Source organism: Capra hircus, chromosome 2 (assembly GCF_001704415.2).
Source record: "Capra hircus breed San Clemente chromosome 2, ASM170441v1, whole genome shotgun sequence".
Lineage (NCBI taxonomy): Eukaryota > Metazoa > Chordata > Mammalia > Artiodactyla > Bovidae > Capra > Capra hircus.
The window spans coordinates 11,624,227-11,640,820 of record NC_030809.1 but is presented as its reverse complement, the minus strand read 5'-3'; the positions used below and the strand labels follow the sequence as shown (position 1 = coordinate 11,640,820).

The window sequence follows — 16,594 nt, the reverse complement described above, 5'->3', positions numbered from 1 at the left end:
TCTACTTACATCTACTCTACTTAGTGTAGGGAAGTAAGGTTTGCCACCCAACGCTGTTAGAGGACAGCTGGGATTAAATGAAATAACGCCTCATTTGAACACAGTGAGCGCTATGTTCACTGTGAGGAGAAACTGAGGCCAGGGGAGGGGAAACTGTCTTCCCCCAAATCAAACATCAATTGCAGACTTTAAGCCAGTCCCAGCTTTAAGCCAGTTTCTAACGTTCATTGTTAGGAGTTCAACCCTGGGAGGCTCAGAGTCCCCGAGACTCCCCTAACTCCCTCCGCCGACTACTCCTGGTTTCCCAGGGAGTTTCACCTAGCGCCAGCGCCAGCTGCGGAGGACCGCGACAGCCCTTTAAAAGGAGCGAGGGGCGTGGTCACCCGGGGGGCGGGGCCGGGTGCAGGCGAGCGGTCGCTGGAAGATGACGTATCTCGCAGCGTCTGGCTCTGAGTTGACTGGACGGAACATGTGGGTTTGCGGAGCGCTCTGCAGGGCTCGAGCCCCGGCCCAGCTGGGGCAGAGGCTGCTCCCAGAGTCCCGCCGCCGACGGCCTGCCTCCGCCTCCTTCTCTGCCTCTGCCGAGCCTTCCCGGGTCCGGGCGCTGGTCTATGGACACCACGGGGACCCAGCCAAGGTCGTCGAGTAAGACACGGCGCCGAAATAGGGAAAGGGGACTGGGGTTGGCAGGTGGGTATTAAGATGGGCTGTAGGGAAGGAAGACTAGAAAGGGAAGGAGGGTCAAGGCCAGAGGAGGAAGGCAGAGAATAATAGGAAACTGTTGTCCAGGTGTGGTAGTTCAGAAAGTCCGTGCTTGAGGAAGTTGAAAACCTGGCAGGCACAGTTACGGTGACAGTGGCTGACGTTCGCTGATCCTGTACTCTGTGGGCCAATCTGTATATAAATGGATGCTCTCATTTAATCGTCACAACAACCCTTTGGTGCGGATACTTGATTTAGCCCCATTTTGCAGATGAGAAAATGGAGACATGAGAAGTAAAATCACTTGTCCAAGATCACACAAGCCAGTAAGTGGCAGAGTCAGAATTTTTGAACCCACAGCTGTCTGACTGGCCTACGTGAATTCCTATGCTCTATTGTTTTATGGAAGGAATTTTCAGAATACTTTTTTATCCATTTGGATCTTCACTTCTCATAGTGAAGTAGATCAGAGATCATTGCTTCCAGTTTGCAGAAGGCAAGTGACTTGTCCAAAGTGATTTAGCTAATAAAAATTGGAACAGAGGAATTCTTGGCTTCTGAATCCTGTCTCATGTGATTTCCTCTCCAGTACACTGTGTGTGTGCCTTTAGCTAGTTAAAAAGAGCTCCTGTTTTGGAGCCATACAGACCTAAGATCAAATACAGGCTTGGCCTCTTAGTAGCTGTTTGATCTTGGACAAATCACTCAGCCCCTCTGAGCCCTTGTTACCTTTGTGATTATATCCTAAAATTCTGTTGGATCTTAATCCATGATTTTTGCATGTGGCTGAAAAAAACAGTATGTGAATTTTCAACAATTATACATCTGCACATAAGTGCTTATAGCCATGCAGAAGACCTACTGAGGTCCACTAGTGGTACGAGGGTAGAAGCACGGATCTGGAAATGAGAAGAGCTGGGGTCAAGTCCTTGCCTTCCCTGTCCTAGCTGTGTGTGTTTAACAAGTTACTGAGATTCTCTGAGCTTCAGTTTTACCATATTTAAAAATGGAGTTATAGCTCATAGTGCTAATCAGCTTCAATAAAAGGAATGCTCTTCACCAAAAAGTACCTGCATACTCTCTCACAGTCCCTTGTTTAAAACTCTTTGATTCCCAGCAAATGGTTTGATTGCTTTCCAAATGACAGACAAACAAGGAATTATTTTTATGATTCAAATTCAGGCTAGAGTGCTGGCTTCAGCAGCTCAGATATTAAAATTGAAATGATACAGAGATTACCATGGTCTCTGCACAAGGGTGACATGCAAATTTGTGACGTGTTCCATATTTTTACTTAAAAAATACAAGCTAGATGTTTTGACAGCTGAAGAGGATAAGCCTCAGATATCAGTGCATGGTCATGCACTCGATTAGAGCAATTGAAATTTTGAGAATATACATCAGTCAGTAAACCCCAGTTTGTATGTTGATCATAGGTGATAAATCACCGTGTTGGGAAGACATCCACTGAGGACTGCTGTCATGAGTTGGTAAAGCTCTGATGAACACTCTTTTTCCAGGAACACACCCCTAGTGAGGACGAGGTAGTGCCTTTCACAGGCTTGCAGTTTTTATGTGTCTGCTTCAGGGCCCACCACAGAAAAGGAGCTCCAAAAATATTAGTTGAATCTGAATCTAGTTTCTGTAATAAGTGTACCTTTTATTGAGTTCTGTGGTGATGAGGCAGGTGTCTCTGATGTTCAGGGACCCTGAGAGAGGCATGGGAAGGTTAGGCAGCCAAGCGCAGCTGCCTCCTGATAGATTCCCACCCCTTGGAGAGCCAGGGAAGCTGATATAGAGCAGACTGATCTGGTTGCAGATACCACTTAGGAAAAAGAGCTTCTCTTATCTCCTTGTGTGGAACCCTGATCATTTCCCAGAAGTCCAAAGCACAGTCTTTCCACGAAGCATTGTACTATTTACCTGGCTGTGTTTGGTCTTAGCTGTGGCACGTGGCATCTTCATTGTGTCATGCGAGATCTTTCACTTCAGCACACTGACTCTGGTTGTGCCACGCGGGCTCTGGAGCGTGCGGCTTCAGTAGTTGGCAGTGCATGTTCTTAGTTGCTCCGCGGCATATAGGATCTTAGTTCTCCAGCCAGGGATCAAACCCACATCCCCTGTATTGCCCCGTGGATTTTCAAACACTGGACCACCAGGGAAGTCTCCATCATCTAAGCAACTCTGATGCCCCAGCCAGGGTTGAAAACCATTGTCCTGTGGGTACAGACTGAGGCAGGCAGTAATTCTCTCTGCCCCTAAAGGACAGCCTTCCCTTCTGACCCAGATTCAGGTGACCTAAGCATGGACTGAGGCCAGAGACTGGGATTCTCCTCTCTGTTGTCCTGTCAGGTGGTTTAGGGTAACCACACTGTCACAGAGTCAGGTGTCCTTTAAACATCCCGGTGACTGGATGTGTCAGGTTACACTGAGTGGGGTCACGGTGTCTGAGCAGAGTCCCAGCAGAGTGTTCCCCGACCTGATGTGACTCGTAATGCTTACACTGTGGGCCGAGTTCTGGGCACAGCAGGGAGGAAGAGTTTGCTCAGGTCTGAGTCAGGGGCAGAGCTCCTCAGAATGAGGCCTCCAGGGACCTCCTGTTCTCCTGTCAACATTCTGAGTGTCCCTCTCTTTATTCCTCTTGCCCCCAAACATTCCAGCTGTTCTCTGCCAAGGCCTTTCCCTTTAGTCTCTTAGTAAGTTTCTTTCTTTTACCCCCAAATGAATCCCCTAAATAAGCACTTGGGTCTTTTTCAAGTAAAGAATTAAACTGCTGATCTAAATGAAATATGACTGTGGGAGAAAATGACAAACATGGGAGAATTACAAACAGTCCAGAAATTTCAGAGGTCCCCACGACCATCACCCCTTGTGCAGAGTTCTAGATTCTCTATCAGATAATTCCCAGAAACTCCAGTGTCCACTTTCCTTTATTTCCTACAAGTCCCCTTTTAGAACTTGCCATTCTCTGGATCTTGTGCTAATGACAGCTCTCATTTACTGTGTACCTACTAAGTGGCAGGAACTGAGCTAAGTTCCCCACATATGTTATGGATTTTTAAAATCACAGTAACCCAGTTTTGGTCATTGCTATCACCATTTTACGGATAAGAGAAGTGAGGCTCAAGACACTTGAAAGTCACTTGCCCGAGATCACACAACTAGGATGTCACTTTACTAACAGCCCATGATATAGACATAGACCTGAAGAAACAATGACCGTCATCTCAAATGTTTTTTGAGCATGAGATGGAGTATAAAGTTGGAAATAAGATCAGAAGAGAAGGTGAAATTATTGGTCATTCAGGTGACCCCAAGTCTCTGCTCTTCATTGGAAGGGCAGCACCCCCCTCCGCACCCCATCCCTGGGGAAGATGGTAGGAGTGCTGTTCTGTCTCATCCCCTTTTCAGGATCCTGAAGCTTTCATAAAACAGCATCGTAGTCATCATGGCTTTCTCACCTGCCTGCTGCTAGCACAGAATGAAATAAAGCTGTGAAGCCTTTGGACAAATACCCATTCTGTCTTAGCCAGATGGAATTAGGGGGAGCAGGTGGTGGGCTCCCAGGCTGTGTAGGTAGTGAGTTCTCACTCTAGGGCACTGTTTACTCTCAGGGGATTTCTTCTTTTTTTACAGTTGATGTCAATGTTTAAAACTGAAGCTCTATGCAAGTGACTTGGTTTTTAAACCAGAATTACAGTAGTTTGAAAAAAAATTTAGCATTCTCATTTGGCACCCTGTTGAAAGAACTTGGATTTGTTTGCTTGTTTGTTGGTCTCCTGGAGCTCTTCACTGTGGTCGTGAGTGAAGACAGAGGGGACAGAACTCACTGTGCGCCTACGATGTGAGCCAGCATTTGTTCTTTGAGGGCCTACTAAGTGCTGGGTACTGAGGTGAATAATCCGTAGACTTTGCCCTCCAGGAGCTCACACTCCAGTCCAAGAGATGGTCCAGAGGTAAGTGCTGTGATAGACTCTATGGACACATAGAAGGGGAACACCCAACCCTGTCAGAGTGCTGTCTCTGGAGACACAAGGTCTCAGCTGAGTCCCCCAGACAATCTGGGGCCGTAAACAAGGAGTGAAAATAGAGGAGCCTGCATGGGCAGAAGCCCAGAGGAGAGAGAAAATGTGGTGTGTCTGACTGATGACACGCCTTGAGTGCGCTCAGTATGTGGTCCTTGAAGGAGGAATCTGCAGAAAGAGGCTCAGAAGGGACGAGCCTTGGTCACAGGATTCAGACCCCAGCTGGATTTCATATCCTGTGACGCACTTTACATTACCTTCCCTCTGGACTTCACCCCGCGCAGCCAGGTTTAGGGCCCAGTCCTTCCACCCCCATCTCCTCACTCTTGCCTCTGACAGTCAAAGGTGGCGGCACACCTCCAAGGAACTGTCCCTAGATGCGGCCTGGGGAGCGCCAGTTCTTCCTGTCTGGCCTCTCCTAGCAGCTCCTGTGTGGTCCAGGCCTCTCCCCGCCTGAATGGTGGAAAGGGTCTTCATTTTAGAGAAGCAAGAGCAGAGATAACAGGAGGCTAATCTGCGGCTCATGGTATGTCATCCGGGACCACTCGCGAGAGCACTAGTCCCAACCTCGCCACTCACTGGTAGAGTGAGGATGTCAGGCCAGTCTCCCTTCTTTTCAGTTTTGTTGTTCTTGTTTTGCTTTTGTCTTGGGGGGAGGGAGCGGGGTTGGGTTGGTTTCTTTAATTGAAGTATAGTTGGTTTAAAATGTTATGTTAGTTTCTGGTGTATAGCAAAGTAATTCAGTTATATATATATATTTTTTAATATTCTTTTCCATTGTGGTTTATTACAGGGTATTGAATATAGTTCCCTGTGCTGTTCTTTTTTTTTTTTTTTCCAGTTATTTTTTGATAAAGGGATTGACCAAGGTCAGCTGTAGTAAACATGGGCATTCATGGGACTTCCCTGGTGGTCCAGTGGTTAAGACTGAACTTCCACTGCAGGGGGTGTGGATTTGATTCCTGGTCAGGGATCTAAGATCCCCACATGCTGTGCCATGTGACCAAAAAAAAAAAAGGCATGAGTGCCATCCCCCCCAACCTTTGTCTTCTGTGTCAAAGCCAGTGACAAAGCTTCATAGCTCCCTTTTCTATGTACCTTAAAACGTACACTCCTCTTTGTCTCATTCTCCCCAAACAACACTTTTTTCTGCCAAGACAAGACAAGGCCTCAGCATCCTTCTCAATGTAATCCTGCATCCATGGAAATGATTATGAGGCTTGAGTCCTCTGATTCCACAATTGTCCAGTTCTGACGAGTCTGGGAAGCTGAAGCAGACAGCCTGCTCACCAGGATTTGCTCTGGCACCCGTCCCGGGAGCAAGGGTGTGGCTTGAAATAAGGGATCCTGGGCACAAGATTTCACCAAGGGGCCCCTTTGCCACCAAAGTCAGCAGCCCACCAGGCAGGGGCTGTGTTGTCATCATACCCAGCAAAGAGACAAAAGCGGCTGCAGGCTGTGGCCCCATCTTCCTCTCTGAGGCAACACAGAGAATTGTTCTTCAGTCACTCAGTCATGTCCGACTCTTTGCGACCCCATGGACTGCAGCACGCCAGGCTTCCCTGTCCTTCACCATCTCCTGGAGCTTGCTCAAACTCATGTCCATTGAGTCGGTGATGCCATCCAACCATCTCATCCTCTGTTGCCCCCTCTCCTCCTGCCTTCAATCTTTCCCAGCATCAGGGTCTTTTTCAGTGAGTCGGCTTTTCGCATCAGGTAGCCAAAGTATTTGAGCTTCAGCATCAGTCCTTCCAATGAATATTCAGGATTGATTTCCTTTAGGATTGACTGGTTTGATCTCCTTGCTGTCCGAGGGACTCTCAAGAGTCTTTTCCAACAGCACCGTTTGAAAGCATTAATTCTTTGGCACTCAGCCTTCTTTATGGTCCAGCTCTCACATCCAGACATGACTACTGGAAAAACCATAGCTTTGACTAGACGGACCTTTGTCGGTAATGTCTCTGCGTTTTAATACACTGTCTAGCTTGGTGATAGCTTTTCTTCCAAGGAGCAAGCATCTTTTAATTTCATGGCTGCAGTCATTGTCCACAGTAATCTTGGAGCCCCAGAAAATAAAGTCTCTCCCGCTTCCCCATCTGTTTGCCATGAAGTGATGGGACTGGATGCCGTGATCTTCGTTTTTGGAATGTTAATCTTTAAGCCAGCTTTTTCACTCTCCTCTTTCACCTTCATCAGAAGGCTCTTAGTTCCTCTTCACTTTCTGCTGTAAGGGTTGGTGTCATCTGCGTATCTGAGGTTACTGCTATTAGCCCTCATCAAACTAAGCAGCAGACCCTCTGCAGCTTCCTTCAGGCAGATTTCCTGATGTTAGCAGGTGTAGAATATTGGAGGCCTGCAAGCTATCGGGTAACCTTAGTGGAGGGAAAGAAGGAGTTTGAGAGGATAGAGAGAGGATTTCTTTGTCAGTCCTGAGTAGAACCTTCCAGAAGCTGCCCTCAGTCTCTGATTCCCTTCCATTCAAAGTGATTGTTCTTCAGAAGAAAAGCCCTGAACGGTGGGAGGGCCAGAGGACTCTGAGGTGGGGTCACCAGAAGAGGCACAGGGAGGCAGGCAGGAGTGCCTGCACACCATGGAACACCGTGAGCTTTGCCCCCTGAAAGGCGCCTTCCCTGAGAGCCCAGGACTCCATCCAAACCCCACCAATTGCAGCCACCAGCATCTCCTGCTGGGGGGCGAGCTGGAGAACTTCATTACTCCACGGTGGCCCAATTGTGCCCTGCTTATTAATGGTAAAATCAAATCCCACAACAGTGTACCCAGCACACCTAGCACTTTACTAAATCACAGAAGGTGGCACGCGTGTGACTACGGGGATTGGAGATGGCCCCTTGAGAGCCACAGAGGACATCGGTCGCCTTCACCCAGCGCCCTGTGCTGGAGCGCACATTCTTGGCTCTCTGTGACGAGCAGAGGAGAGAGTCTCCCTGACCCAGGACAGCTCTTCCTGCAAAGCACTTTGAGGTGATGGAGTGGAAGATGCAGGATAAGGACAAATGGTTGCTAATTAAATGCAGAGGGCGGGAAAGATATCTTAACAGAGCTGGCTGGTGCCCATCCAACACAGCCAGCATAACCGAGCCAGTCCCCAGAGTACTGGCCTCTTTTCCCCGCCTCTCAAAAGGCTCTTTCTTCTGCCTGCTTTTGTTTCCCTTGTAGTTCATATGGCATCACAGGTGTACAGCCTTGGCCTCAAAGGAGCCATTGTGACCTTATCCCGTCTGGGATCTGTCAAGTGAAGGCAGAGGCAGCGCTCTGAGTTGCGTGGCGCCATCACGCTCACGGGGGACGGCACTGAACAGTCTTGGGAAAGTGACTTGAGATCCAGCCAGGCTGTGTTGGGGTGCCTCGCTTGCACTCCATAACACAGCCACCCACTCCTTTGGTGAGTTGAAAGATGAAAAACAAGGAAGAAATTGCTATCATTACACTCAAGGTTCAGCTCCTGGAATTTAGACCCAGCCCGGTTTTCCTTCCTGTCTCTGCAGAGCGGTGTCCTTGACGACGCAGTTAGAACTGTCTGCAGGAACAGCAGTGTCTGGCATTGATGGCATTCCGTGGAGCAGGCTGGGGCTGGTCTCCCCGGTGCGCGGCAGCTGGACCAACACAGCTCTCCCCCAACCCCCGCCTGCCCCTGGGTAAGCAGCCTGTGGCAGGCCCGTCCCCGCCCTCAGCCACCTGTGTTTGCAGCTTCAACTTTCCATCTCCTGCCCCTCGCCCTGCCCCTCCTGCCGCACAGCTAGGCTCCCACAAGACAAAGAAGAGAACTGGGAGTGGGTTGCAGCGCTTTTTAAATTGCCATTTGGAGGCAGATGGTTCCCCTGTGTGCTGTGAGGGTAGAGTTCCCGTCCAAGCTGACCCTGGAACACAGGAGGACGCAAAGCCATGTGGGTTTCTTCCCAGGAGGACTTTTCAGAGCCTTCGTGACTCTAATGTGCAGTCTGAATCTTATAAAGGGAGTTTAGTAGGCAGCGTTGCCCAAAAGTATTGTGCCCCAAGGAATACCTCATAGTATCTCCCAGGACGAAGATTCCACACCCACAGTGTAGGGAGTACCGGCTTAGCGTTGGACAGTCTGAGCTTTGGGGTCAAGCTTAAAATCAAGTCTTGCCACTTACTGTTAAACCTTGGGCAAGTTTTTACCTAACTTCTCTGACTTGCAGTTCCCATCTGAAAATTGGGATGATAAAACACTGTCCAGATATTTTGAGGACTAAACATTGTCTTGTATATAAAGCTAATAAGCACAGTATCTGGAGCTCAAGAAGCTGTTAACATTGTAGTTTAACTGTCCAGACAGATCACCCAGAATAAGTTTACCTACTACCCTAGGTTCCACATACACACAGCTGCCTCCCAGCCCCAAGCAGCCAGCACAGAGTACCTCTCCTCCACAGCACACTTCTGGCCACCTGCTTCAGGCTGCAGATGTAACACCTTCCTCCCCACTCCAAGCCACTCTTCTTTCCCCCTATCTCAACATCCGGTTGCCCAAACCAGAAGTCTGGGAGCCCTGAAAGATCCTCAGCCACTCTGTGGAATCAGTCACCCAATGACATCAATGCCATTTCTTATTAAAGGGATTCCAGGTTATCAAATTCTTCTCTCCATTCCCACAGCTCCAGTCCAGACTGCATCTGGGCCTGGCCCACAGTCAGGATAGACTCTCTGCCATTCCTACTGGCAGGAATATTTCTTTCGGTCCACCCCATAAACTTTTGTTTATCCTTGAAGTTCCTGCTAACGTGTCACACCTTCCAAAGTCCCTGTGCTAACCCTTTGCTCTCCCTCCAGCCAGTCCCAGTGTTTTCAAACGTTGAGTCCCCACGCCGTCAAGCTCCTGGGCAGGAGATACTTTTTTTTTTTACCATCATTAAAGCCCTTGGCACAGTACCTGGCACTTAGTAGGACCATCACTAAATATTTGTTGAATTAAATTTACTCAGATTTTCCAAAAAGTTGCCTTCTTCCTTTGAGTGATTCGGTGATTATTTTTCCAGAGGTATATACCCAGCTTTTTCAAAGATTTCCTTGGATGTTCCCACAGCTGGCAACAGCTGCCATTTGTTGGCCTCTGCTGTATATCAGATACTCTAGCAAGTGCTTTCTGTCTGCAACTCATCTAATCTGTGAGCTGACTTCTAGTGTGCTCCCATTCCACGGAAGACTACTGTGAGGTTCAGCTGCTGCTGCTGCTAAGTCACATCAGTCGTGTCCGACTCTGTACAACCCCATAGATGGCAGCCCACCAGTTTCCCGTCCCTGGGATTCTCCAGGCACGAATACTGGAGTGGGTTGCCATTTCCTTCTCCAGGAAGGTTCAGCTAGCCAGTCAATAACCAAGGTAGGGTTCACACTCAGAACTGCCTCTTTAACTCCATATCCATGTTCTACCCTTCATCTAGGAACTGAGATCTTGTTGTTGTTCAGTGGCTAAGTCGTGTCCGATTCTTTGTGACCCTGGGGACTGCAGCAGCACACCAGGCTTCCCTGTCCTTCACTGTTTCCCAGAGTTTGTTCAGACTCATGTCCATCGAGTCGGTGATGCCATCTGATCATCTCATGCCCCCCTTCTCTTCCTGCCCCCAAACTTTCCCAGCATCTGGGTCTTTTCCAGTGAGTCAGCTTTTCACCCAAGTTTTGGAGCTTCAGCATCAGTCCTTCAATGAATATTCAGGATTGATTTTCCTTAGGATTGATTGGTTTGATCTCCTTACAGTCCAAGGGACTCTCAAAAATCTTCTCCAGCACCACAGTTCAAAAGCATCAATTCTTCAGTGGTCAGCCTTCTTTATGAGATCTACTTATATTCTTATCTATGGTCATCTAGATTTTTAAGAATTACAGTCTCAGTACAGATTTGATCTGCACTTTCCCTTGAGGAAAAGAGGTGTGGGTTTTTGCTTAGATTGAACTCCCTTAAGGATAATATCCATTTTTATTTGTACCCATCCTACACCAGTATTTTCCTAAACAGCCCAGGACTAAAAAGAGTAAATACCCCTTTAATAGCTAAGTCCCTGTGCTGTGAGCTTTGCCCATGATTCCCTAAATGTCTGTTACCTTTACACTACATTTTCTCACTTAAGAGGAAAATAAGATTATTTCTTTAAGAAGCATTCTCAACCACTGTTTTGGTCCCAGACACTGCTAAACACTGCATGAGCTTAGTTAAGCTCGTGCCCACCATGAGCTCACAGTCGAATAAGGAGACAACATATATTCTGACTGTAAAACTCAGTGATAAGTGAAAAGAACCCTGAACTGAGTCTAAAAGACTTGGATTCGAATCCAAATTCATATCTGCACTCCAAAATTCAGAAAGTTCTGAAAATCAACAGTTTTGTTTTGTTTTTTGTTTTTTTTTCCATAACTCTTTTGGAGGCAAAAGCTGATCTAAAGTGAAATTTTTATATAGTCACTATTTGATCCACTTCATGTGCATATTCCTACATTTTGCTGCAGAAACAATGTCTGTTGGGAGTGCTGTCCATCCCCCAGGGTGGGTTGCAGATAACACATGAGCCTGAGCTCTGCAGTATGTCTAGCCCCAGAAGTTGGAAAAGGAATGTGAACTTATGCCTTGTTGTGATGGGTTAAAGAATGCTTGAAAAAACTTCGTAAAGTAGAAAGCAATGACCTTGTGTAAGACGGTCTTAAATGGTAGAGACAGTCACACCGTCCATGTAATGGGGGCACTCAGAGTGCAGCAAGTGATTTTTATTACTGCTGAGCCTAAGAAGAGGGTCAAAGATGCCTTGAAAGAAGTAAAATTTCATCCAGGTCTTAAAGGGTGAGTTGAATTTCTCACTTCGCAAAGAAGCTGTGGAAAAAAAGAATCCTGGGCTGAGGGAGGAACATGTAGAAAATGTGCAGGAAAAAAATGTATTTAAGTAGCTTGAGTGCACAGACTCTGTCAGCTTACAGAAAAACTGATTATTTGTCGCAATGCAAGAGAGAAGCAGTGTGGATAATACAAAAGGACAACGAGGCCACGATCCATTTGCTCCGGGCAGGATTTTTCTCTGCAATTCAGATTTCTACATGTGTTCTGGGCTGAGGCCTTCCTGCTTATCCTGGGAGGGGAGGCTGGCCCCCTTCGTCTCCCCAGGCAAGGATTGAAGACACCTACCGCTCCAAACCGGCGCTCCTCCTACAGCCTCCTCTGCCTGGTCTGGGGTCAGCCCTTCACCAGCTGGCTTCTCCAGTATCACATTGCCAGGTTCAATTCAGATCAGCCACTTACTACTTCAGGGGGCCTTAAAAAAGTTGTCTGCCTCTTTGGTGCCTTTGTTCCTCAGCTATACAGTCAGAATAATTGTATGAAAACTCGCATGGAAAGCACTTAGCTGAGCGCCTGGCTGGTGCGCACTCGAACAGTAGTTGTTATTGTTACAAGGACTCTCCCTCCTCCAGATATGTATAAATACATACATTTCTTAATACTTAACCTACAAGGGGGGAAAAAAGCCCTTTCTTTATTCTCTCTGCCCTAGTCATCAACTTCTTCTTAGTTAACCATTTTCTGTAGAGAGTGTTTCTACATTATTTTGATAGATTGCAGCTGTTTTTCAGTCATGGTAATAACCATCTGGTGATGTCCATGTGTAGTCTTCTCTTATGTTGTTGGAAGAGGGTGTTTTCTATGACCAGGGCGTTCTCTTCGGCAAAATTGTTAGCCTTTGCCCTGCTTCATTCTGTACTCCAAGGCCAAATTTGCCTGTTACTCCAGGTATCCCTTGACTCCCTACTTTTGCATTCCAGCCGCTTATAATGAAAAGGACATCTTTTTGGAGTGTTAGTTCTAGAAGGTTCTTGTGGGTCTTCATAGAACCATTCAGCTTCAACTTCTTCAGCATTACTGGTTGGGGCATAGACTTGGATTACTGTGATATTGAATGGTTTGCCTTGGAAATGAACAGATCATTCTGTCATTTTTGAGACTGCATCCAAGTACTGCATTTCAGGCTCTTTTGTTGACTATGAGGGCTACTCCATTTCTTCTAAGGGATTATTGCCCACAGTAGTAGATATAATGGTCATCTGAGTTAAATTCACCCATTCCAGTCCATTTTAGTTCACTGATTCCTAAAATGTTGATGTTCACTCTTGCCATCTCTTGTTTGACCACTTCCAATTTGCCTTGATTCATGGACCTAACATTCCAGGTTCCTATGCAATATTGCTCTTTATAGCATCAGACTTTACTTCCATCACCAGTCACATCCACAACTGGCTGTTGTTTTTGCTTTGGCTCCATCTCTTCATTCTTTCTGGAGTTATTTCTCCACTCTTCTCCAGTAGCATATTGGGCACCTACCAACTTGGGGAGTTCATCTTTCAGTGTCCTAACTTTTTGCCTTTTCATACTGTTCATGGGGTTCTCCAGGCAAGAATACTGAAGTGGTTTGCCATTCCCTTCTCCAGTGGACCACATTCTGTCAGACCTCTCCACCATGACCCACCCGTCTTGGGTGGCCCCACACAGCATGGCTCATAGTTTCATTGAGTTAGACAAGGCTGTGGTCCATGTGATGAGTTTGATTAGTCTTCTGTGACTGTGGTTTTCGTTCTGTCTGGCCTCTGATGAAGAAGGATAAGAAGCTTATGGAAGCTTCCTGATGGGAGAGACTGACTGAGGGGAAACTGGGTCTTGTTCCAATGAGCAGGGGTATGTTCCCTCCCTGTTGTTTGGACTGAGGCCAAACTACAGTGGAGGTAATGAAGGTAATGGCGACCTCCTTTAAAAGGCCCCGTGCAAGCACTGCCGCACTCAGGGCCCCGACCCTGCAGCAGGCCACCCACCCACCCACGATGGATCATGGATCACCGTGGGTCATGGTGGATGGTCATCGTGGATGACTGTTGGATCATCGAAAAAGCAAGAGAGTTTCAGAAAAACATCTACTTCCACTTCATTGACTACGCCAAAGCCTTTGACTATGTGGATCACAACAAACTGTGGAAAATTCTTCAAGAGATGGGAATACCAGACCACCTGACCTGCCTCCTGAGAAATCTGTATGCAGGTCAAGAAGCAACAGTTATAACTGGACATGAACAACAGAATGGCTCCAAATCAGGAAAGGAATACATCAAGGCTGTATATTGTCACCCTGCTTATTCAACTTCTATACAGAATTCATGATGCGAAATGCTGGGCTGAGTGAAGCACAAGCTGGAATCAAGATTGCCAGGAGAAATATCAATAACCTCAGATACACAGATGACACCACCGTTATGGCAGAAAGTGAAGAAGAACTAAAGAGCCTCTTGATGAAAGTGAAAGAGGAGAGTGAAAAAGTTGGCTTAAAACAACATTCAGAAAACTAAGATCATGGCATCCAGTCCTGTCACTTCATGCCAAATAGACGGGGAAACTGTGAAAACAGTAGCTGACTTTATTTTTCTGGGCTCCAAAAGCAGATGGTGACTGCAGCCATGAAATTAAAAAACACTTGCTCCTTGGAAGAAAAGCTATGACCAACCTAGACAGCATATTAAAAAGCAGAGACATTACTTTGCCAACAAAGGTCCATCTAGTCAAAGCTATGGTTTTTCCAGTGGTCATGTATGGATGTGAGAGTTGGACTATACAGAAAGCTGAGTGCCAAAGAACAGAAGCTTTTGAACTGTGATATTGGAGAAGACTCTTGAGAGTCCCTTGGACTGCAAGGAGATCCAATAAGTCAATCCTAAAGTAAATCAGTCCTGAATATTCATTGGAAGGACTGATGCTGAAGCTGAAACTCCAATACTTTGGCCACCTGATGCAAAGAACTGACTCATTTGAAAAGACCCTGTTGCTAGGAAAGATTGAAGGCGGGAGGAGAAGGGGACGACAGAGAATGAGATGGTTGGATGGCATCACCGATTCAATGGACATGAGTCTGAGTAAGCTCCAGGAGTTGGTGATGGACAGGGAAACCTGGCGTGCTGCAGTCCATGGGGTTGCAAAGAGTCGGACACAACTGAGTAACTGAACTGAACAGTCATGGTAAAGCGTGTCCTCCCTTGTGTGTGTGCTGTGCTCAGTCATATCTGACTCTTTTTGTGACCCCGTGGACTGCACCCCACCAGGCTCCTCTGTCCATGAAATTTTCCAGGCAAGAATACTAGAGTGGGTTGCCATTTTCCTCCTCCAGGTGGGATCTTCCCAACCTAGGGATCGAACCCACATCTCTTGCGTCTCCTGCATTGGCAGGCAGATTCTTTACCACTAGCACCAACTGGGAAGCCCATGGCCCTTCTTTCTTTGGTCATAATCCAGTACAAGGATTCCCAGGGTGGGTCCCTGGAGGTCCTTGTAGGCCTTCAGAGGGATTCCTGTGCTAATTTCAGCTGCTGGATTTAAGCAAGGTAAATAAGAGCACCTTGAAAGTAGATAAACCCCACCCTGATCAATTCTCCTGAAAGTGAAAGTGAAAGTTGCTCAGTCATGTCTGACTCTTGGCGACCCCATGGATTATACAGTCCATGGAATTCACCAGGCCAGAATACTGGAGTGGGTAGCCTTTCCCTTCTCCAGGGGATCTTCCCAACCCAAGGTCGAACCCACGTCTCCCACGTTGCAGGGAGATTCTTTACCAGCTGAGCCACAAGGGAAGCCCAAGAATACTGGAGTGGGTAACCTATCCCTTCTCCAGGGGATCTTCCAGACCCAGGAATCAAACCGGGGTCTCCTGCATTGCAGGCGGATTCTTTACCCACTGAGCTATGAGGGAAGTCTGGCCAATTCTCCTACTCTGTGTAATTTCATCATTTCCAGGAGCTTTCATTTCCTGCTTGATAAATTGGGAATATTTATACTTTTGTCACAGGAATCTTAGATTATGCATTTAAATCCTTCGGCACAGGGATTTCCCTGGTAGACCATGGTTAAGATTCCATGCCTCCTCTTCAGGGGCACAGGTTAGATCCGTGGTCAGGAAACTAAAGATCCTGAATACCAGCCTTACTCTACCAAGAAACAAAAGTTAAGCCCTTACCACAGGACCTGGTGTATAATAAACACCTCATAAATACCTGTCACCTTTATTACTACCAGTACAAGCCATTTCTTGGAAATCACGCTTTTAACCTTAACGGAGCCTCAGGTATAATTAAAAGGTCAGATTACAGCAGGAAGCAGGTAGCATTACATCAGCTTAGTGAAGTGACACTGTTGCCTAATGCTGAGAACCTCTGGTTGGCTGGTACATGTGCCTTCAGTAAGTAAAAATAAGGAGAATTCTTACTTAACGAGTACATTTGGGCAGAGAAAAACACTGCAAACAGTAAGTCTTAGAGGTGTAGAGAGAGACAGAAAAGGATTCTCTAATAATTAAAAGTCATGAGGCTCAATTGGTCTGTTAATAATACACAGATCAGCCCTTTCTGATTGGAAGGCCTCCTTCTATTAAACACGAAAGCAGCACATGGCATTGCCACTGGGCAGGTTTTACCCGCTAACCAACATTCCAGCGGACGCAGACCGTGACGTCTGGGGCGCAGACATCATGAGCAGAGGCAGTTACCACACAGACTTGAAATGGAAAGAGCCCTTGGAAGTGATCGAGTGCACGGGAAGGTGATGGTGGCATCGCCCCCATTTTACAAAGAAAGAAATGGAAGCCTGGAGCAGGGGAGAAACGTGCTCTTGGTGACAAAGCCTTCTGAGGTGGAGTTTCACACTGAGACCAGCAGCTCTCCATCCAGCATCCTTTCTGACAGACCAGATCCTTGTCATGAAGGGACATCTCTCCAGGGGGCAAGCTACAGTCACCCAGGGAGTTCTCTCCCACCTCCATGAGCCATCTCTTTTTCCCTCACCACTCTGCAGCTAACGGAAATGTCTTCCCGATGTGTGT

At 47.1% G+C, this 16,594-nt stretch overlaps 1 protein-coding gene across 6 annotated transcripts in view; it reads left to right on the top strand.

The window, feature by feature from the left end:
- The window catches only part of MECR (mitochondrial trans-2-enoyl-CoA reductase), a 38,064-nt gene continuing 21,897 nt past the window's right edge, over positions 428 to 16,594 (top strand). For 2 of the 6 annotated variants that reach the window (XM_013973781.2, XM_018057207.1), the window contains exons 1-2: positions 428 to 645; positions 8,234 to 8,383. In XM_013973781.2, the coding sequence (XP_013829235.2) occupies positions 470 to 645; positions 8,234 to 8,383 (326 nt within the window). In that variant the 5' untranslated portion in view covers positions 428 to 469. Of the gene's footprint in view, positions 691 to 8,071; positions 8,131 to 8,207; positions 8,384 to 16,594 lie in introns of those variants that run through there. The other 4 variants (XM_018057233.1, XM_005676749.3, XM_005676751.3 and 1 more) reach the window with 4 other exon arrangements.